At 40.5% G+C, this 22,845-nt stretch overlaps 1 protein-coding gene across 1 annotated transcript in view; it reads right to left on the reverse strand.

The window, feature by feature from the left end:
- Positions 1-461: 461 nt before the first annotated feature.
- Positions 462-22,845, reverse strand: part of AFG2A (AFG2 AAA ATPase homolog A) — a 350,811-nt gene continuing 328,427 nt past the window's right edge. The window contains exon 17 of the mRNA XM_069557480.1: positions 462-1,383. Coding sequence (XP_069413581.1) covers positions 1,207-1,383 — 177 coding nt within the window. The 3' untranslated portion in view covers positions 462-1,206. The remainder of the gene's footprint in view (positions 1,384-22,845) is intronic.

Consider the following 22,845-nt stretch of genomic DNA (forward strand, 5'->3'; position numbering starts at 1 on the left):
AAGTAGCCACATTCCACTATTTATTTGATAGCACATTTCTAAATAGCAGTAATATCCTTCATCCCTTGAGTGATTTTATGTACTAGTAAACCAATGTAGTCTGAGAAAAAAAACTCTTACAAAATCTACTTTTGAGAGTCAAAGGATGAAACAGTTGAGACACGACTTCAGAATATCCACAACCACAAAACTGTATAGTTCCGTTATTTTCATAATCAGGTATCTCTTACCTGAATGGTCTTTCTGGGAATTTTAAAAGACTTACAGTGACTAGGTTTAAGTGCACATTCTTTCCCATCACCAGCTTCTGAAGCGGAAGTCAAGCAATCAATTTCCAACAGCTTTTTCAAGAATATTTATGGAGTACTACTGTCAAGAAATCTCAAGGACAAATAATTTGGAGTATAAACATAGATATTTAGAATGCAATATAAGACAATATGATTAACAGTACAAGTTGGTTCTTCTTTGAACTCAGAAAGTTTATTGGTAACCTGGAAATGTGTACAAGTTAAAACATGAACACCTCATATGGTTTATTGATAGCATTTTCATGAAAAAAAAAAAAAACACATACACACACAAAACCAAGTACTTCTCTAGACCTGGACTGAGCTTATATTTCCAATTTTTTAATCTTTAATCTTTCAAAGGGCATTATAGTGTATGAAATAACTCTCAATTCTTTGTTTCATTGCCACGAGTATAGACCTAAGAAGGCTAATGCCAAAAATGTATGCATGAGTTATAATGAGAATAAATATGTAATTGGAAACAAGGTCACATAAGCCTGGCTGGAGCATTTAGCCATTTCACAGGCTGGCCTTCAAAATTAAAAGATTTGTGAATATTTTAAACCATGCTTTCAACTACGTGCATTTTCTATGTTCATGTATAAAACTGATGCCCACAGTTTTGTTTTTTGGAAAAGCACTGAAATGGATTCTGAAGAAGGGAAAGCACCATGGGAGGAATAAACCAGGTCAATAATGAAAATACAAAAGTTTGATTTTTAAAACTCAGCACACATTTCTAGATAAAACTAATTTTAACTCTTGTCCAGATATTTTCATTGCAACCATATGACTTAAAATGTCTGCAAGAATGGAAGCCCCTCAATCTGGTCAACATATTTCAGACATTTTACTTAAATGCTATTTTGACACTATTTTGAAACAATCTTTCTCTACAAATGTGCATATTCTCTCAGAGTGTATGCAGCCCACTCTTCTCTTGATAATCTTCATAGAAACGCCTCAATGATTCAGGAAGTCTGGGTGTCACGGCGCTCAAGGCTTGAGTAAAGTGTCTTTTCATAATGCAGTTGGCTGTAATGTCTTCTTCCAGAGCCAGCAGGGCTGCCTCTCTACAGACAGCTATGATCTGACACAAAACAAACAAATAAAAACAAAAATAGGATAAAAAGGAATAATCATAAAAAAAAGTAGAAAACAATCATACTGTTCTTTAGAAATGTTCACATTTCAGATATTCATCTATGGTTAATTTCTACAACTATAAACTTATCCACATTGATCTCTGAGAGTCATTCCTCTAGAGTTTTCAAAAGGGATAAGAAGTAATCACTTTAATTTCAAAACAATATATTAAGTGCTGAGATCCAGGAGGCAAAAAGATGTTCTGTTATGACATTGGTGCTTAGGAACTTAAAACGGTAAAGGTACAGGCACAGACCTCTTCCCAGGTGACTCAATGGTAAAGAATCAGCCTGCAATGCAAGAGACGTGGGCTCGAGTCCTGGTTTGGGAAGATGCCCTGGAAAATTCCATGGTCAGAGAAGCCTGGTGGGCTACAGTCCATGGGGTCGCAAAGAGTCGGACAGGATTGAACACATATAGTTCAACTTCAACAAAGACCTCTAACATAGGAAGACAAAGGGTGAGTGTGCATGTGATGGGGAAGGTGGGAGACCAGTGATAAGGGCAGGGCTGAGGAAGGAGACTGATGGAGAGCGAGGTCCCGTGCATCAGCACACCTTGTCAGAGAATAGAATTTCCACATTCCTTTCCACCTTTGATCTATTACCAACATGTAAAAGCATTTCTTTATGTGCATCTCCTTAATGAGTTCTTAAATCTTAGGAATATCAGATAGAGTTGTCTCCGTTTACTTTGGAGAGCTGTATTAAAACAGAGAGGTGAATTCTGTTTACTCAGTGAGGAAAGCTGGGAGAATTGAAAAGAATCTGGGGTGGGGGTGGGGTGTGGAGGAGATGCTGGGGGAGGGAGGAGAAAGTGGGAGGTAGGAAAACGGAAGGGAGGAAGGTTCCAGTCTTGAATCCTGAAATGTGTTTTAAGCTCTCTGGACTTTAGACAGCGGAAGCAGGCTGATGCCAGTGTCACTCTAAAGACACATTACTGTGGTGAAAAGAGCTTGGTGGATGAAAAGAGATATTGTGATTTTCAGGGCAACAGGGAAAACAGTGATTGATATTGACTGCACCCTTATATCGGTAAATGAAAGGGCCAGCTGAAACACATTTGTCCAGCCATTCAGCATATTTTCTCTGTTTGTTCACTTACTGAAAAGAGCTCCTCTGCTTATGCTGGGCTAATGGCTGCCAAAGCAGTTTAGTAGCTTTTTAGGGGATTTAGCAGCATGTTTAGGGAGCTTTCAAAAAACATGCATAGATTTAGATGGCTTTGTCAAATTACCACAATGTAACTGTTAGTTCTGGGCTTCATTAACGAGCACTGAAGTTGACTATAGTGGTTATGCATGTTAATGCTTTTCCCAAAAGAATGGCTACCGACTTGTTGGAAGGAAGAAACAAAACTTCTAGGGATTAGCGAAACAACCTCATCACACATTCTGGTGCAAAAAGGGCTATTTTGAAAATGGGATGTGATATTTAATATGCACAGTGAAAGCACATAAAATGCCCACATGGTAAACTGGTTCCACTGTGTGCCAAAGGGACCTTGGGGACCTCTATGAGGAGGTGGCGGGACCGAGTGGGGAGAGCTTGGTGTCCTCCTAGCCCCACCATCTGAGCAGCACTCTCTCATGTGTGCAGGAATCTGAAGCAGTGGCTGCAAGGCTGAAAAGTTGGAAGCCAAATCACTGGGAGAGGCAGAGAGGAAGGGATTAACCACTCACTGGTGCAATTCCAGCTCCCTCTCTCAGAACAGAAAATGCTTCCATTGTGTGGCTCCCTCCTCAGGCTAAGTAGAGTAGAAAGGTTACCACCCCATGGCCAACGCCTTGTCTTACACACTTTACCTGATACCTCGGAGAACACTAGACCCAGCATGAATGGCTACAAACATCTACTAAGTACCTACTATGTGTGCTAGACTATTATTAATGACTTTACTAATTAACTGCTATGTGACCAGTGCTCCGAGGTTTTGCACATGCACTGATCTCATAGCAGAGGTAGGCGCAAAAAGTCTGAAACCAGCAAATGGTGTGGTAGTGGGTGGTGGGGTAGGGAGGTTGGGGTGAGGAAAGAAGGGGAGGTGCAAGGCTGCCTGGAACCTCTCAAAATTCCTGGAATTCAGCTCATGTGGCCAGATAGCAAGTGGCTAATAGCACATTTAAGAAAATGAACCCACAGTCTAGTAAGGCTTCTTCTCTCAAGACACAGTAATTCAATAGGGAGAAGAAATGATTATACTCCTCTAATAACTGGAATCTTGGGTAGCCTAACACAGCAAGGTAGGGAAATACAGGGAGTGGGAAGTGAGTCATTGAGGCCTTCAAGGCTGTCCTTGGGGTTGGTTCCCTTGAGCAATTCCTCTTGCCTTTCCTTCATATCTGCATCTATAGATTTTCCCCTAAGCGATAGACTGCTTTTTGCCTTCAGCTTCCATGGCAGTGACAGTGGCGGTGGTCAGAGCACTGACTGCCACTTGAAAGCTGGGATGCTTAGTGACTTGGGGCCTCCAGTATGTGCTAACATTTCATAGTAATTGGCCTACTATATTTAGTACTGGCCTGCCCCTTGATTAACAATTTCTATAGAATTGTGAGATACAGAAAACTTGGGCAGAGTTTTGACTAAAGCACTAAGAAATGCTTGGTTTTGACAGAGATGACCTTTAGGATCTCTGGGAGATGATGACAAGGGAAACGGAGCAGCTGAATACTGGTGCTCAAGCACCTCATAGGAAGCTGTCCTCCGCTGTGTAGAAGGAGTCCAGCTGTTCGCAATTCAAAGGTGGCTGAGGGCTTGCCCGAATTCTACACTTGCTTCAATAAACCTTATCCTGTTGCTTTTTATTTACAAGGGATGTCCTGAAGAACCAGCCAACTAGGCAATCCTTTCTGCCACTTCTATTTTCCTATTGTATTTGCTTAGCAATATACAAGTTACTGAGAGGACACAGAGCTCTACTCATAATTAACCAGTCACTCATCAATTAACACACACTATACAGCTACTATGCAACAATTATGTGAGGGGAGATGGAGGATCCAGAGACACAGAAAACATGGTATTAAGAGGTACTGCTAGCAAGCAAAAGGAAAGTGCTTTGGAAACAAGGAAGAAATTACTGGTTCATAAACTGGAGTGGGAAGGACAGAATTTAGATATGGACATAGGAGAAGAAAGGACATGCTGAGTGGAAGAAATAGAGCGAGCAAGGTGGGGAGAAAAAGACCAGGAATCACATGGATCTAGCTTCATCCCAGGGAAGGGGGAGCCTGGTGGGCTGCCGTCTATGGGGTCGCACAGAGTCAGACACGACTGAAACAAGTTAGCAGCAGTAGCAGCAGTAGCTTCAGTATCCAAAAATGGAAGGGAAAAGAGTAATTCTATCATTAAAATGTCACTAAAAATAATGATAGTTTTCAGAAGTCCTGTGGGCCATAATGACGGTGAAGGGTAGTCAATGACAGTCATCTCTAAACCCAATTCAAAAGCAGCTGATGCACTGGCAGCTGACAGAGCATAACGCCTAAAAGTGCCTTTGTTTTTACTTTTTTCCCCATAAAAGGGCTTTTTAGTAGACATTCCAGAAGGAAAAGCAGTAATTAGATTATTGGTTCTTCTCTCCTAATTCCAATAAAAAGACAGGCCTGAAAATGCAAGTATTCTTAGGAGGTGCATTTCATGATGACTGGTTTCTATTTGCTCTGGGTCACTTACTTAGGCATGCATTTCAAGCTTCCATGCTTCCCAAGAGAGGTGCAGCTTCCTGCTTGTTTTCATGGCCCATGCCAGCATTCCCCTTGAGATACTAGTGTCTTTTCAGAGGAAGAAGTATTGCATGATCAAATAAGTGTAACAGTATATATACTGTTTCCCACAATGCACAGTAGAATGTTAAAGATTTATTAACTTTAGGGAAGCCTAGCCAGGTCTCCTGAATTTTCTTTAACCTGATGTTTCCCCTAGAACTCTCCATCTGTCCTCTACTTCTGGCAAAATGCCTACAAATAGCTATCTGTAGGGTTACTGCTGATCTTCTGTATGCACTCTGGGAAATGCTAACCCAAAACAAACAATCCAGTCTAGGCACAACGTGACTCTTGCCTATCTTACATCCGTTTTTTACCTTTGCTCTCCCCTATTCCAGAAGCAGGGCAAAGGCTAACAGAGTTTTGCCAAGAGAATGCACTAGTCATACCAGACATCCTTTCCCAACAACACAAGAGAAGACTCTACACATGGACATCACCAGACAGCCAATAACGAAATCAGACTGATTACACTCTTTGTACGGGGCTTCCCTCATAGCTCAGTTGGTAAAGAATCTGCCTACAATGCAGGAAACCCTGGTTCGATTCCTGGGTTGGGAAGATTCCCTGGAGAAGGGAAAGGCTACCCACTCCAGTATTCTGGCCTGGAGAATTCCATGGACTATACAGTCCATGGGGTTGCAAAGAGTCAGACACGACCGAGTGACTTTCACTTTCACACTCTTTGTAGCCAAAGATGGAGATGTTCTATACAGTCAGCAAAAACAAGACAGGGAGCTGACTGTGGCTCAGATCATGAACTCCTTATTGCAAAATTCAGACTTAAATTGAAGAAAGCAGGGAAAACCACTAGGCCACTCAGTTCAGTTCAGTTCAGTTCAGTTCAGTTGCTCAGTTGTGTCCGACTCTCTGTGACCCCATGAATCGCAGCACGCCAGGCCTCCCTGTCCATCACCAACTCCCAGAGTTCACTCAAACTCACGTCCATCACCATCGAGTTGGTGATGCCATCCAGCCATCTCATCTTCTGTCGTTCCCCTTTTCCTCCTGCCCTCAATCCCTCCCAGCATCAGAGTCTTTTCCAATGAGTCAATTCTTCGCATGAGGTGGCCAAAGTATTGGAGTTTTAGCTTTAGCATTATTCCTTCCAAAGAACACCCAGGACGGATCTCCTTTAGAATGGACTGGTTGGATCTCCTTGCAGTCCAAGGGACTCTCAAGAGTCTTCTCCAACACCACAGTTCAAAAGCATCAAGGCCACTCAAGTATGACCTAAATCAAATCCCTTATGATTATACAGTTGAAGTGACAAATAGATTCAAGGGATTAGATCTGATAAGACAGAGTGCCTGAAGAACAATGGATGGAGGTTTGTAACACTGTACAGAAGGTGGTGATCAAAACTGTCCCCAAGAAAAAGAAATGCAAAATGGCAAATTGGTTGTCTGAGGAGGCCTTACAAATAGAGAAAAGGAGAGAAGTGAAAGGAAAAGGAGAAAAGGAAAGAATACTCATCTGAAAGCAGAGTTCCAAAGAACAGCATGGAGAGATAAGAAAGCCTTCCTCAGCGATCAGTGCAAAGAAATAGAGGAAAACAACAGAATGGGTAAAACTAGAGATCTCTTCAAGAAAATTAGAGACACCACGGGAACATTTCATGCAAAGATGGGCACACTAAAGGACAGAAACAGTATGGACCTAACAGAAGCAGAAGATATTAAGAAGAGGTAGCAAGAATACACACAAGAACTATACAAAAAAGATCTTCATGACCCAGATAACCACGATGGCGTCATCACTCACCTAGAACCAGACATCCTGGAATGCAAAGTCAAATGGGCCTTAGGAAGCATCACTATGAACAAAGCTAGTGGAGGTGATGGAATTCCAGTTGAGCTATTTCAAATTCTGAAAGATGATGCTGTGAAAGTGCTGCACTCAATATGCCAGCAAATTTGGAAAACTCTGCAGAGGCCACAGGCCTAGAAAAGGTCAGTTTTCATTCCAATCTCAAAGAAGGGCAATGCCAAAGAATGCCAAACTACTGCACAATTGCACTCATCTAACATGCTAGTAAAGTAATGCTCAAAATTCTCCAAGCTAGGTTTCAAGAGTCTGTGAACTGAGAAATTCCAGATGTACAAGCTGGATTTAGAAAAGGTAGAGGATCAAATTGCCAACATCTGTTGGATCAGAGAAAAAGCTAGCGAATTCCAGAAAAACATCCACTTCTGCTTCATTGATTACGCTAAAGTCTTTGTGTGGATCACAACAAACTATGGAAAATTCTTAGAACACCTTACCTGCCTCCTGAGAAATCTGTATGCAGGTCAAGAAGCAACAGTTAGAACTTGACATGGAACAATGGGCTGGTTCCAAATTGGGAAAGGAGTACATGAAGGCTGATTACTGTCACCCTGCTTATTTAACTTTAATGCAGAGTACATCATGAGAAATGCTGGGCTGGATGAAGCACAAGCTAGAATCAAGATTGCTGGGAGAAATATCAATAGCCTCAGATATGTAGATAACACCACCCTTACAGCAAAAAGCTAAGAGGAACCAAACAGCCTCTTGATGAAGGTGAAAGAGGAGCATTTAAAAGCTGACTTAAAACTCAAGATTCAAAAAACGAAGATGGCATCTGGTCCCATCACTTCATGGCAAATAGGGAAACAAAGGAAACAGTGACAGACTTCCTTTTCTTGGGCTCCAAAATCACTGCAGATGTTGACTGCAGCCATGAAATTAAAAGAAAAGCTATGACTAACCTAGACAGCATGTTAAAAAGCAGAGACATTACTTTGCCGACACAAGTCCATCTAGTCAAAATTATGGTTTTTCCAGTAGTCATAAATGGATGTGGGAGCTGACCATAAAGAAGGCTGAACGCCGAAGAATTGATGCTTCTGAACTATGGTGTTGGAGAAGACTCTTGAGAGTCCCTTGGACTACAAGGAGATCAAACCGGTCGATCCTAAAGGAAATCAATTCCAAATATTCATTGGAGGGACTGATGCTGAAGCCCCAGTACTTTGGCCACCTGATTCAAAGAGCCAACTCACTGGAAAAGACCCTGTTGCTAGGAAAGACTGAAGGCAGGAGAACAGGATGACAGAGGATGAGGTGGTTGAATAGCATCACCGACTCAATGGACACGAGTTCGAGCAAGCTCCAGGAGATGGTAAAGGATGGGAAGCCTGGTGTGTTGCAGTCCATGGAGTCACAGAGAGTCAGACATGACTGAGCGACTGAACAACAATAACAAATTCCAGAACAGAGAGAAAAGGGAAAGAACTGAGCAAGAGAGAGAAGAGGAGGGCCAGTCTTTTTAATGGATTAAAAGGCAGCAACCACAGTACACAGTTGTACATTGGACCTATACCTAATACATATGCATTTGTTGAACTGAATTAAGCAGTTCTTTAACTAATAAGTTTTTCAAAAGTGTATGTTATACACGCATTTCTAATATTTGGCCAATACTCTGTAATATTTTTATTTAAGTCTATCATGACCTAGACTTTGTCAGTTATATTTAAGTTTTTTGAATGATAAACTCAATAGGAAAAATTAGTTAACACTGATGTATGTTCATTTTAAGCAAATGTTTGGTCTGGGGCATCACTTTGAGTCTAATTCTCTCCTTAGAAGTGATATAGATCAGAAATTTTAGCGAGAATACACGTATGCCTGTTATTTTGTGGGATGCTTTCTTAGGTATCAAAATTTGTTATACAGGGAAAGTAAATTTTCCCCTGTGCTGTCACAGGGGGAAAAACCTGCATTTTAATTGAGAAAGATTCCCCCAAATTTACCAACAATGCAGTAATATATATTGGTTTAGATAACTGAAATGGAAGATTTGTTTTAACAAATTGTGCCAAAGTTTATTGCCTCACTTGGTAAAAGTAACCTGGCATCAATTCATTACTGAAGGATTTCCTTTTCTGTATTGAGCTTGGAGAGGTGAGGTCTTTTCAGATAAATTCGCTATTGAGAATACACCTCTCTATTCAGGAATGAATCCTATAGAAGCTGAGAAGAAGGGCCTTCAATTTAAACTAGGACCTTTCTTATTACTGTCTCTGAAGCTTTAAGGAAACTTAGTAAATGTGTGTACATGTATGGATATCTCTACAGTGTACACGGGGACCACACAGCTCATCATTCTGCTGGTTTCACTTTCAAATCAGAGTCTGGACTGTTTCAGTGATGGGGGAATTCAGATGAATTCTTCCCATGGGGCCACAGAAGAATCTCACTGAGAAGTGTAGACCAATACACTAATTTGAGTCACAGACTGTCTGGAATGTTGAACTAACCTGTTTAGATAGAACACTCTTAGCACTTGGACACTTTAACATCTTTGGCAAAGAGGATTTTGAAAGCTTTCCCCTAATCCCTTCACCATCTTGTCATCTTTCCCCATAGGCTTCAGACCACATCATTTAAATGAATTATTAGCCAATTACCAATAAGGTTGTTTTTGCCATTATGTTGTAAAAGCAAAATGTTTTGGCCGACTCCGTAAAGCTGAGAGTGTATGTTCTGTGTTCCTTTTCAGTTTTGACTAAAAAATTAATACCCAAACTTTCAAAATATATATGTGCTTTGCTGAAAGGTGAAAACAGTTAGTCTCTATTTGAGTAAATGCGTACACAAGACCAAAAAAGCCTCAGATCTCACTGTCAGAGTGATTAAGACAGGTTGTGTTTCAGTGTCCATGACACTCATTTATTTGGTGCCAACATGTTACAAATCCTCTTTCCATTTGTTCAACAGTCATAACAGATCTATCAGATATCTGAAAAATAGCAAAATAAATAGGAAAACTCTATATGAAAGATTTAGGCATATTTGAGATGAACTCCTAAAAGGTAGGAAAGGAAAATATTTTTATGAAAATGTTTACAAATCCTCAAAACAAAGTCAATGAAGAAAATGGTAATTGTATTCAACTGCAGGAAAAAAAAAACTCAGCAATATCAGCAAAGGGACATATGATTATGAATTTTCCTGCTACGCCTGCCCTCTGAAAAAGCAGTGCCTTTACAACAACAATACAGCAATAACTGGATTACGTGAGACAACTCCTCTTGCGAGGGGTGTGGGGAAGCAACTTCCCAGGATGAGAGGGCTCTTGACCATTGAACCTTGGGAAATCTAATTACCTCACTTTTAAATGCAAAAGGGCAAAAGAGGCAATTGTGCAGAATTTTGAATGCCACAAAGAATAAGAACAATGTCTTACTTCACTGAGGGAAAAAAAAAAATGAAACCTCTTACACATGGCCTATGGTTCTTTCCCCCAGTCCATGAAACAAGAAGAGTTTAAACAGGTGGCTCAGCTTTGTAAAACAGAAAGAGGCATATTGTGAAAATTAAAACCAACATGGTTTCTAAACAGGCAGCAGCATTTTTTAACTGATGCTGTTAAGACTGACCATCAAGGCAAAAACTGTTTACCAAAAGCTAATCAACAGGAAGGAAAGCTTGAAAATGCAGGGCACTTATTTCGGGTACTTGTTCGTCCTGGGCTGTAGCCCTCCCTCCCCTGTTTTCTTCAGTGTCACAGCAGCACGACCTGCCTTCCTGGGGCACTGAAAAACAGGAGCCCAATAGCAACTTCAAGCACAGTTCCCTCCATTCCAGATAAGGCTGGGGTAGTATGTGCACGTCTCTTCTACTGACTGTAAAAGAATGAAGACAATGACAATAGGAACACTGGCCTTGAGTGGCAGGTGAGGTCAGGAAGAAGGGACACTGCTGCATGCAGGCCTGTGGAGTTGGCCTGGGGCTGCTCACCTCCAACAGGGACGCTGAAATCCTAAGGGAACTGTCACTAAGCTCCCAACTACCTTCAGAGATTATCTGTATCCTCCGAAAGTAGAAGAGTAACACATTTCTGAAAGTGGCCTAAACAACCAACTCAAGTTCTGTTTGCTTCCCATCACCCCATCCTGTGGGCCCAGAGTGTGTACCAGGTCTGTGGAGAAACTTTGTCAGTGATTTTAAATGTGGGGGAAGAGGAGGCTTATTTATAGGGTGACCTCAGATAATGAGAAAAGCGGCTCTGCAGCGCTGAGTTCCTTTACCTGACTTAATCAGCGCCTGTCAGGGTTGCTTTTCTAAAAGTTCAGAGGGAAACCACACCTGCATCCTGGGGACAGTCATTTATGGGTGCAAGGAGATGGCCATGCAGCAGTTTCTTGCCCAAGTAGGTGAACTGCATGGTGCAGAGCTGACTACTGTGGGGAACTGGGGCTGTCAGAGACGCCCCCTCCAGCCCTTTTTCGGGCAACTACCCGCTGAGTCCATGCTGAGGCAGCGCTCCCCTCTCTCCTGGCTCCTGCTGTTTGGAACCAAGAAAGCTTGCCTTCCAGTGAGGGCTAAATATGCTTTTCAGCTTCATTGTATTTCAAGTGTACTAAATAGCTTTAAAGAATCCACCAAAAGAAATGGGCTGCAGTGCTTTAAAACGACGTCTTAGGTATTTTCAAGAAAGTGGTTTTGTTAAAAGCATCGTCTGTGTGGAACACCTGTGACCTGTTGAGCTTAATTGGGCTGCAGCTGGCGCTGACTGTGGTGTGGGCGGCGGGGGGACATTGTGTGTGCTCGGCTCCCCGCCCCCTCGCTTTTCTTTTCACTTTCAGAGTCCATGACCTCCTTCCCCTGTGTGTCTGAGGGATTAGGAACCCAGTAGAGAGTGGTGTCCCGCTGTTTGCGAATAGCCTGCCACTGGAGGTGCTTCAAGGAGGAGGCTACCTGGGAGATTATGTACTACTGCAAAGCCGAGGGCCATTCTCCCGGGCCCATTGAGACGCGGTGAAAGGTGGCTGAATGGCTGCGCCTGAAAAATGTGACTGAAGGGCACGCAGCGGGCTCCTGGCCGCGGAGCAGCAGATGGAGTCTGACTGTCACAGGCACAAACGGCCAGGGGAGCCCCAAATGGCCAAGAACGCAGATCAGAGCCGAAAACGGGGCCAGTCGAGGAAGGGAATTCCAGGGAAGCCAGTGGCATTGATTTAAAGTTCTTCACAATTCACCTCATAGATAAACTTTTACTTGGGGATGCTAGAGGTGAGAATATTGGAGGACAAATTTCAGATTTAAGGAATCGTACAATCCCTTGGATGGTATGCAAAATAGGCTTTATGATGCGACTTCATCTGGAATTGTTAAGGTTGAAAACTATCTAGAGTGCCATGCAGAGTACTGAATCAAATGAAAATGAGGTCTGTAAGGAGATGTTCAAAGTCTAATGATATTAGAGAAGGGGGGAAAACTCCTTGGTTGCTTAATTTTGCTGATTTAAAGTTATTATGAGATCTCTGAAATATATAGCTGAGTGTACATCCAATCATTATTACTTGCGTGGAGAAATCCATAATCGTTTTTGTTTTTGAAAAATTTACAAATGAACTGACCATCCCACAGGGGTAAAGACTGAGGGTTTTTATTCTTATTGTTTCTGCAACCATCTGCAGCTGTGGGAATTTGAAATGTTTCTAACATTAATTGAACCCTAACAAGTTAAAAAGGAGTATTTTTCGTTTTGAAAAGGACACACCAACTGGTATGGCTATAGAGAGAACCTAAGAAGCCCAGTGGTAGAGCAGAAGAGGGTGAGAAGGTAAATGGATGCTGGGAACCCTCCATTCATTCATTCATTCAAGAAATCTTTATTGACCACCTACAAGGTTCCAGGCCCTACGGAACAGAGTTGTGAAGAAAACAATGTCCTGCTTTCAGGGAACAAGACTGTGGAAAGTACTGGTTAATGCACCTACTCCTTCAAGGTTCAGTGTGAATGCTTCCACTGAGCGGCACTCTCAGCAGCAACTTCACTCCCTCCCCACACCCGGTTGCTTCAGATCACCCGTCTTGTGTTCTGGAAGCAACCTGTACTACCAGGCAGTTATCTCACAGTTGTCAGGACAGAGTTACTAGTAGTAAATGTCTATTTCCCTCACTAGATGAGAAGGCCCATGAAAGCTGGCAGCCTTGGCCCTGCTGCGCTCTCCCAAAATACCAAGTTAGCATGTCCCTTAACCTCTGGGAGTCTATGAAAAGGGCTACTGCTAAGCTATCTCTGAACAGAGAAAGTAGCTTTTATATTTTGTTTTGTTTTAAATACACACAAACACAGCTCCTGCTGTGACAACTGCAGCCAAAATAATTGTCTTCTCTGGACTAAAAAGCAGTATTGTCTGGAGCACAGTGGGTCATATGAGGTGTGTATCTGTGAACCCTTGGGGGGCAAGGGAGGGTGCTGATGACAAGTTATGCCTGGAAAGCTATTAAGGCCCTGGAAGAGGTACCTAACTGGGTAAAAAGCATTTAGGAATGGGAGTGCTTGGCCCCAGGCAAAGAGCATGACAAGAGATAGTTAAAGGGGAGAGCAAACAAAGTTCAGCTAACATACCCCCAACCTGCCCCCCCTGCCCCCCACCCCATGTCTGAAGGGGTCAGATCCTCCGGACCAGGGTTGTGGAGCTTGGGAAGAAGTGGCTGGGGGAAGGAGGAGGTAAGCAGGGGTATTCAGCCAGTTTTAATAGACCTTGTGTTTCATCATCTGTCAACTGTCTTCGCTGCCAACTCCCACACCATGCCCCACCAACACCTGCGCAAAAGTGCCTCCTTTGAAACTCCAGAGCTTCAGGAATGCCTCAGGTATTCTTCCTTGGATCTTGTCTACCTTGAGATTCTGGACTCTGACTATGGAATGGAATACTCGGAAGTCAGAACTTTTTATACCCTCTGTTTTATTTGAGATATAACTGACATAAAACATTTTATTAGTTTTACTTGTACAACATAATGGTTCACTATGTGTCTATAATGTGAAATAATCACAGTTATAAATTTCTTTGTCTTGTGATGAGATCTTTTAAGATCTGCTCTTTTTGTAATTTTTAAATACACAATACAGTGTCATTAACAGTCACCAGGCTGTACATAACATCCCCAGGACTAACTTATTTCATAAGTGGAAGTTTTTTACATTTTTATCACCTTCACCCATTTCACCCACCATACACCCAGTCTTGACTTAAATGAGCTCATTTCTCCTTTCCCACTCTCAGAGTCATTTTAAAGAGTATGCTATAATGATAACGGCTATCTGTGTTAAACAGAGAAAAATGCCTGACAATAGTTAGTTAGCTAAGGGACATATGAAGTTAGGTTCCAGGGAGCAAACACTATGTTAAATATACCATTAGCTCATGACAGGGAATGAGAAGACATGATAATTCACACTTCTTTTATAGATGTCATTCTCATTTACAGTAGTACTGTCCTGAAAGAAAAGAGAGCTCTTCTTTCCCAGTAGCATATAAATAAATAAAAATGGATTTGTACTGGGACTTCCCCTGGTGGTCCAATGGCTAAGACTCTGTGCTGCCAATTAGGGGACCTGGGTTCAATCCCTGGTCAGGGAACTAGACCCCACCTGGTACAGCTAAGACCCAGCATAGCCAAAGTAAATTAATAAATACTTTTTAAAAAGGATCTATATTAAACGATATCACCATCAGATAAGATATTCTAGAACACCTGACAGTATATATTCACATATCTTCTCTTTTACATTAAAAATCGTTTTTATAGTTGTTAGTATCATTAATTTATTTACTTTTGACCATGCCATGCAGCATGTGGGCTCTTCGTTGCCCTACGAGGGATTGAACCTGAGCCCCCTGCATTGGAAGTATAGAGTCTTACCCACTGGACCACAGGGAAGTCCTTTCACTTTTACATTTTAAGGTGATCTCTGTTTCCTCTGATGGATAATGCTTGTGTGGCTTATGAGCCATTTGCTTAGAAGCACATATTATATTCTTTTAAACTCACATAATTATAAATCAACATTGTCTTATTTGTAACATGAATTGGATGCTATTTCAAGTATTACTTCACCAGCTTTGTGTGTTTATTGGCTACATAATAATGATTCTTAACCTAGGGTCCCTGGATAGCTAGATGGGTCTAAGAACATACTGAGACCTATGAAAATGTATATGTAGAGAGATAGTTCAAGCTTGCATCATATAAAAGAAGGAACCTCAAACAGGTTAAGAACTACTGCTCTACAGTACTACAATTTAAACCTTAAGTCCCATGAATGCTTCATAATAGTATCTGTTTTCCCCTTTCCAGATGACTTAGGGCAGAATGCAGTTGGGCCAGAACTGCCGCAGCTGGGGAGCAGAGGAGTTACGCAGTGGTCAATCACGGTAAAGACAAGGAGTTTTTACTTTCTTAGACCTCCTCTTGTGCCCAGAACAATTCTACAGCTGCCTCTAGGTGTAACTAAATGCTTCTTTAGGTCTTTATTTACATGAAGAGGAAATAAAGACTTCTATTTCATTTATTTAAAAAAAAAGTTAAGATAATAAGACACTAAGACAGCAAATTTAAGCACGTTAGTTAAGGAATGCAAAACCCAAGTTCCCAAGATAAGATTAGAATTTACAAGTGGCACATATTAACTATGTGTAATTTTAGACAACCTGTAAGTCAGTTTTTAAATTTAAATACATGTAGGTTTTGATATTTGGTATCAACATCACACACTGGGGTATTTAGAAATTGAAGGACTTGTTTCCTTATCTGAAAAATTATATGGCCTATTGTCTTACCAGGAGTGAGATGCGCTTTGAACTGTTTCCTGAATGTCCATTAAAAAGGAAAAAAAAAAAAAAAAAGATCCCTGATTTCACCAATTTAAAAGGCAGTAGTAAGATACAGTGCTTGTCTTTTAACAATTAAAAAATTATATATGTGGCATAACTTAAAGAGAAATTACAAATACTTGTAAGAGCCACATTGGCTAATCATTTTCATTATAGTTACCCTTAATCCAGAAGAAAGTGAAGAATAAAGATGATTCAATTTATGAAGGCTTTAACCAAAACATTCTTTTTTTTTCTCGTCTGATCATTAAGTCCATTACTTAATGGTGTATGAAACTTAAACATTCTTTCTTAACTACTGTTACCCAAACTCTTTTACAATAATTCTAATGAGAGAATAAGGTTTGTGACAAGTTCAATGATGAAAAGAGCCAGAGACTGAAAAATGTCCATTTGTAAAGGAAACGCTAAAAACTATGAGAAAGGCCATAAAAGCAATCCACAGATATGGAAAGGATTATGAAAAAGGTGAACAGATGAAACTACCTATTGATAATGAAAAAATAACATCTAACATTTTCTAAACTTTAATGTATTAAATTATCACTTGGGATTGGTTTGTTATCAGAAACACAGCAGTTGTTATACTTAAGGAGCTAATGGTGAATTTTTAAAGCATAGATTATTTGTCTATAATTTTTAAAATCTAAAGATGTAAAATTGAGTGAATTTGAGTATGTGTATTTAGAAATCTCATGACTGTATTCATATATTTTACCTCATCATTTTAAACTAACCATCAGCTTTTTCTAACCATCAAAAAAATCTATCATTGGAAAGACAGCAGTAGATATCTCTAAATGAACAGAATTTTTTTTTTTTCATGGAGATGAATCAGCTGGACACAAGGGAGTACCATACGATGGACACTATTTTGCAATCTTAGTCAATGTATTCTCTATTATACATGATAAAATATACACATAAAAGGACCCTATAATGTTGTAAAGAGGAGAAAATTGGAGCAAGTGCCAAGAATTTCCTGTTAAGGGCTGTGTTTTTTAATTTGGAGATCTAATCACGAAACTTTAGAAAGGCTACCTTGATAACAAGAACCTCTGTTTTATTATGCTGCTGTGTGTACATCCTTAACTGTTCAGTTGTGTCTGACTCTTTGTGCTTCCATGGACTGTAGCCCACCAGGCTCCTCTGTCCATGGAATTCTCCAGGCAAGAATACTGGAGTGGGTAGCCATTCCCTTCTCCAGGGGATCTTCCTGACCCAGGGACTGAACCTGGGTCTCCTCCATTGCAGATGGATTCTTTACCATCTGAGCCATCAGGGAAGCCCATTATGCTGGCATCTAACTATAAATAAACCCATACCATCCTTGATACAGTGTGTTCATGTATCTTCTGTGCATACTTTATAATTACACTGAAGAATGTGAGAGTCACGAGAAATTCTGAGTTATTTTACAGGTCTGTCATGCTTTCCCCCACCAACTCTTCTCTTTGAAATAAACATATCTACATTCAAACACATACACACACTCATGAGCAGATGCAATATTAAGTCCACAAGATGCAGCATGAGTTTAAGCACTATATTAAAGTGTGAAGTATATTTTACTATCAGTAGTTCGAAGCCCAGCATTTGTAAATCTTTTAAAATTAACTAGGTTGTTAAGATCCCATCACTCTGGCATCAACCCAGCAGAGCTGTGCCTTTAGCAAAAGAATTCTGTAATAAAACGAGATTTTACATGCTGAAACAAAGTATTTTAAAACACCTTTTTGCCTGTTTCTCATTTTAGTGCTATCTATGGAATTTAAAACCCACACATACATATACAAATGTTCCCATGGAAGATTATGCTAAATTTTGGGTTAACCTCAAAATTACTAACTTTTTGTATCAACCTTTTAATGAACACTTTTATTTTCTTTAAGAAGAAACCCAAGTCCTGAAAAGACTTTAAGATATGTATTCTTTCATCGCCATAACAAACACAACCAAGCTAACCTTAATCAAAAGGGACTCATGAATACCTTTCACACTCCATATGTGAATACCTCTTAGTGAGGCAGATAAAATTCTGCCTCAGTTTCTCTTATGTTTCCAAATATTAACAATCATTTGTGACATCTGCTGTAGGTTAGTCCTTGACTGCTAGGGATAGAAACTCAATTTGCATCAAAGGGGAAATTTATTATAATGCTATTATTGGGTCTAATGGAACCTGAAGACAGTAGTGTAGCTGGGCCTCAGCAGGCCAACTGGGACCAGGCACTCATTCTCTTTCGTATTTTTGATCTCACTCACTACATAGTGGTTTTTTAAACATGGTTGGAAGCACAGCAACACAGTGTCTGTGTTTTATATCTTACAGCTTTAGCCACAAGAAAGTCATTTTCTCATTCCACTAACCAAAACTCCTATGGCAAGTCTCTGAATGGCTTAGCCCCAGTCACTGTCGATATTATGATGGGGTCAAAGTGAGGTAGATCATTTCCTCTGCACCATTATCAACCGTGTGTGCGTTCTCATGTGATGACGTGACAACTCTGCAGTTTTTTGTGAGGAGTGAAAATCCTTGGGATCCTTTAAGTATAGGTGACTGGAGTCAGACCTATGTTGGTTGGTTGAAGGGTGAGAGAGAATATTAAAGTGTCCTCTGCCCTTCTTTATTTATATGCAAACTTGTGTTGCTTATACATTGCTTCAAATGCTGTCTAGCAACACATTACCTCAAAACATTCTGTTGAAAAGATGCCAAATTGATCTTGTACCCACCAGTGCAACGGCCCGCCTGCCAGCCACACTTTCAAAAATAGTGCTCAGTATACCTCAGTGCAGCCAGTTGCTTCTAGCTGCCATTTTCTTAGATCATGCTGCTCACTATGGGTCCAGATAACAATCTGGGCTGTACAACAGATTTTCGGATCATCCAAAATATGATACTGATGGAGCTCCAGTGGAGTAATCAGTGTGCAGTATTTATACAAAATATGATAAAGTTGAAAAACCTCAAGGACTAACTTCTTTGGCAATGATTATGGAATCTACAGTAAAAATTAAAGCTATTCTTTTTGAGTGATGATTCTAACTGGATCATGGTCAAAAATAGATGTTATCCTTGTGTTAAATCCATTCTCTTTCTAAGGAACAAGAGAAGTCTCAATGAAAATCAGAAAAGAAAACAAATAAAAGTTCTACTTCCTTTATGGTGAAAGAGGTCATATAACTGCTGCTGCTGCTGCTAAGTCACTTCAGTCATGTCCAACTCTGTGCGACCCCACAGACATCAGCCCATCAGGTTCCGCTGTCCCTGGGATTCTCCAGGCAAGAATACTGGAGTGGGTTGCCATTTCCTTCTCCAATAGATGAAAGTGAAAAGTGAAAGTGAAGTCACTTAGTCGAGTCCGACTCTTAGCGACCCCATGGACCGCAGCCTACCAGGCTCCTCCATCCATGGGATTTTCCAGGCAAGAGTACTGGAGTGGGGTGCCATTGCCTTCTCCGGTCATATAGCTAATAGATTACAAAACTTGAGTCTGGAGCTGTTCAGTTTGGAAGTTTATGGAAATTTAACTTGAAGACAGTTCCTAAATTCAGTTAAACTAGAAATGTGTGTTGACAAGACTTAAGGAGGGGAAGAATGAAATGGACAGTATTCCAAGTTTAAAAAACTTGTACCCATTCTAAGTGTCTGAAAATGATTTTAAGTGTCTTTCACACCAGCTCAACCCTACTTTGTAAACTTGACCAGCTCTTTCTCTTGAGAATAGTGGACAAAGGGGAAGGTAGATGAAACTGAGTCCTTAGTGAACATTTAGAGAAAGAATAATATATTTTTTTCCATCTCCCTTAGCTTTTTGTTTTAAACTAGGGAAAACTCAAACATATACAATAGTAGATTGTGTGTGTTTGTGTGTGTCTGTGTCACATCCGACTCTTTGCAACCTTATGGCTGACCAGGCTTCACTGTCCATGGGATTTCCAGACAAGAATACTGGAGTGGATTGCCATTTCCTTCTGCAGGGGATCTTCCCGACCCAGAGACGGAACCTGCATCTCCTGCATTGGCAGGCAGTTCTTTAACACTAGCAACACCTGGGAAGCCCAGAGAATAATATATAATGAACTCTCATTCACCTGTTACCCACGTGTACCAATGATAAACTCACAGCCAACCCTATTTTATCTAAACTTTAATCCTTACTCCCAACACTGCACTACATTTTTTGAAGCAAGTCTCAGAATCATAATATTTAATCCACAAATATTTCAGCATATATCTCTAAAAGATTTTTTAAAAAGCATAATGATAGCATCATTATTCCACATTACAAATAGCAATAATTCCTTAATATAGTCAATATTTAGTCAGTGGTTAAAATTCTGCCCATTATTCATACATGTATTCCAGCTAATTTGTTTGAACTGGGATTAAAAGAAGACCTATGCATTGCATTTCATTAATACATCTCATTTCTTTCTTTTTTTAAAAATACATCTCATTTCTCTCCCTCTTTTCCCTTACAATTTATGTTGGAGAAACTGGATCATATGTCTGATATAGTTTCCCACATTCTTTACTTTACTGAGCATTTCTGTGGTGTGACTTAGAATGTTCCTCTGTCTCCTTATTTCCTATAAACTCATAATAAGATCTAGAAGCTTGAAAATATTCAGGTTTGATTTTTTGGGGGACAAATACTTCAAAGATATTGAGATTCATACAATGCCTGGCTATTTTTCTTTTTATGGTTTATTCATTCATGATTGCCTAAGTCCTTTACTCCACTAGGGCTGCAACACAGTACTATCATCTTTCTGGTATTCCTTCTTCATTTATTGATTGGGATATATTTATAGAAGGGAAGCTTTCCCATACCTTTCTTAACATCATCTTAGATAAATGTAAGTATACTATTCAATCCTTTCTTTTTCCGTTCATAAATTTGCCCAAGAAATCACTTCATAGCTATACTGAGAGCCATTTCTCTTTTAACAGCTGCATATTTACTCAACCAGGCCCCAGGTAATGGACATTTGAGTTGTTGCCAGTCTTTTCCGCCCTTATTTATATGTCAATAGTAGTCTACAAACAATCAAGTGGGACAAAGTAAAGAAGAGTCATCCACCTGGTAAGAAGCTCCTATTCACTGAAGCATGAGTATGATTAAAGAATATTGCTTTCTCAACCACTACTTGTTCAAAATTTTAGAAACAGTGAGTCTTGAAGTCATACCTTCTGGCTCCTGTATGTGCCTGTTTTTCCCATTTTTCACCTTGCTTTGCACTAGCCAGCCTTTTAAAGGCCTTCAGCCTCAGCCAGCTCTAGTTACGGCTCACGTTCTTCACATCTCTAAGTGGCTTCATGCTACAGAACTGATCTGGCTTTTGTCTGAAGCCTGGTGACTGTAACTGTCTCACTTGCAGTCTCTGCCTTCTGGCAATCAACACTGCTGCTACACTAATGTGGTGGTGGCAGAGGCAGCAGCAGAGCTCATGGGGCTGGCAGTGGGGCAATCACAGGCTTAGGAAGTGATAACAGGAAAATCAGCATTCTCGTATTTATTTTTGTGATTCAAACCAGTGTGGTTTTCCAAATCAATTTTTCATGTACACGGTAATGTCCTGGGACTAGCTCTGAATTCTTGGAAGATCATATGCTTAATATGCCATAGACATTCCTAGTAGAGAGATATTATTCTAGGCCCCTAGTTTCTAGCCTTTACTTATCCCCTCTCAAAGAATGAATCTACTCTGTGTCTTCAAACATCAGTTCTATGCCAATGCCTCTGAAATGTTTATCTTCAGCTATAAGGCATCTCTCCAGGCCCCTGCAACCCAAAGTGTCCACCATCAGATGTGTCACCTTGATCAGAGAACTGCTTGCTTCACTAACTCATTTTCAAGGATATGCCCTTCATCTTGACATCCAGGCTTGAATCCACTAATGATATAGCCCTTTTTCTTGGCCTGATACCACTTAATCTGACCACCTCTCCTGAATCAGATGTTGATTTACTTGGCATCACATGACAATTCTACCCAGAAAGGGCTAACCAATGGGTAAAGTCAGGTTGGAGGGGATTCTTGAATACCTGTGCTTTGTCCTTGGATGCAGTCTATGGATAAACACATTAGACAAGATCTTTGTTGGTATGCTAATCAAGTGTGAATATTTGTTAGAACCACTGAATATTTGGGGATAAAAACAAGCCTAGGAGAAAAAAGATCCCAAATGACATGGTGAATGAGTCCTGATTAACAAACAAAATTGATGAAATAAGCCTGGCTCCTCTTAGTAGAGAAAGTGATCAGATGTGAGAGCGGCCCAAACCACAGCCCAGCAGAAATCCTAATGGTACAACTGTGATAGCAGAGGAATGGGGGCTGCAGTGAGAAATCACTCCAACTCTTCAGTACCTACAAGGTGCTTACCGAAAGGGTTAGAACTGTTGATCTTGTGAGGCTCTAGAAAGCAGATCTAGGACTAAGGTTGCAGGAGAGAGGTTTCTGCTCAATAAAAGAAACCCATGAATAATTCACAAGCTGCCCAGATGTAGATAGCTCTAGGGATAGTGAGTAAACAATTATTAGTTCAGTTTAGTCGCTCAGTCGTGTCCGACTCTTTGTGACCCTATGAACTGCAGCATGCCAGGCTTCCCTGTCCATCACCAACTCCTGGAGCCTGCTCAAACTCATGACCATGTGATAGGACTATTGTAGATCTTATTCAAATACTGGGAAGAAAGTTTGCTTCCATGGCAGAGAAGAACTTTCAGTATGCTTCCATCATCAAGTCTACAGCATTCCCTTTACTTGTACTCGCATGCTTAACTGTCTTTTCTGTTTCAATGGTTGTTCTACCTGGGTTCCTAAGAGTAGTCTTCCTATTTAATCACTGGATTCCATTCGCTTTTTCCTAAGTCAAGATTTGCTGCTGTAATTGCTTCCCCATGCATAATCAGTTTCCCCCATCAGCATAACAATATGTTGTAATTACTCATTTTTAAAGCAT

Source organism: Ovis canadensis, chromosome 17 (assembly GCF_042477335.2).
Source record: "Ovis canadensis isolate MfBH-ARS-UI-01 breed Bighorn chromosome 17, ARS-UI_OviCan_v2, whole genome shotgun sequence".
Lineage (NCBI taxonomy): Eukaryota > Metazoa > Chordata > Mammalia > Artiodactyla > Bovidae > Ovis > Ovis canadensis.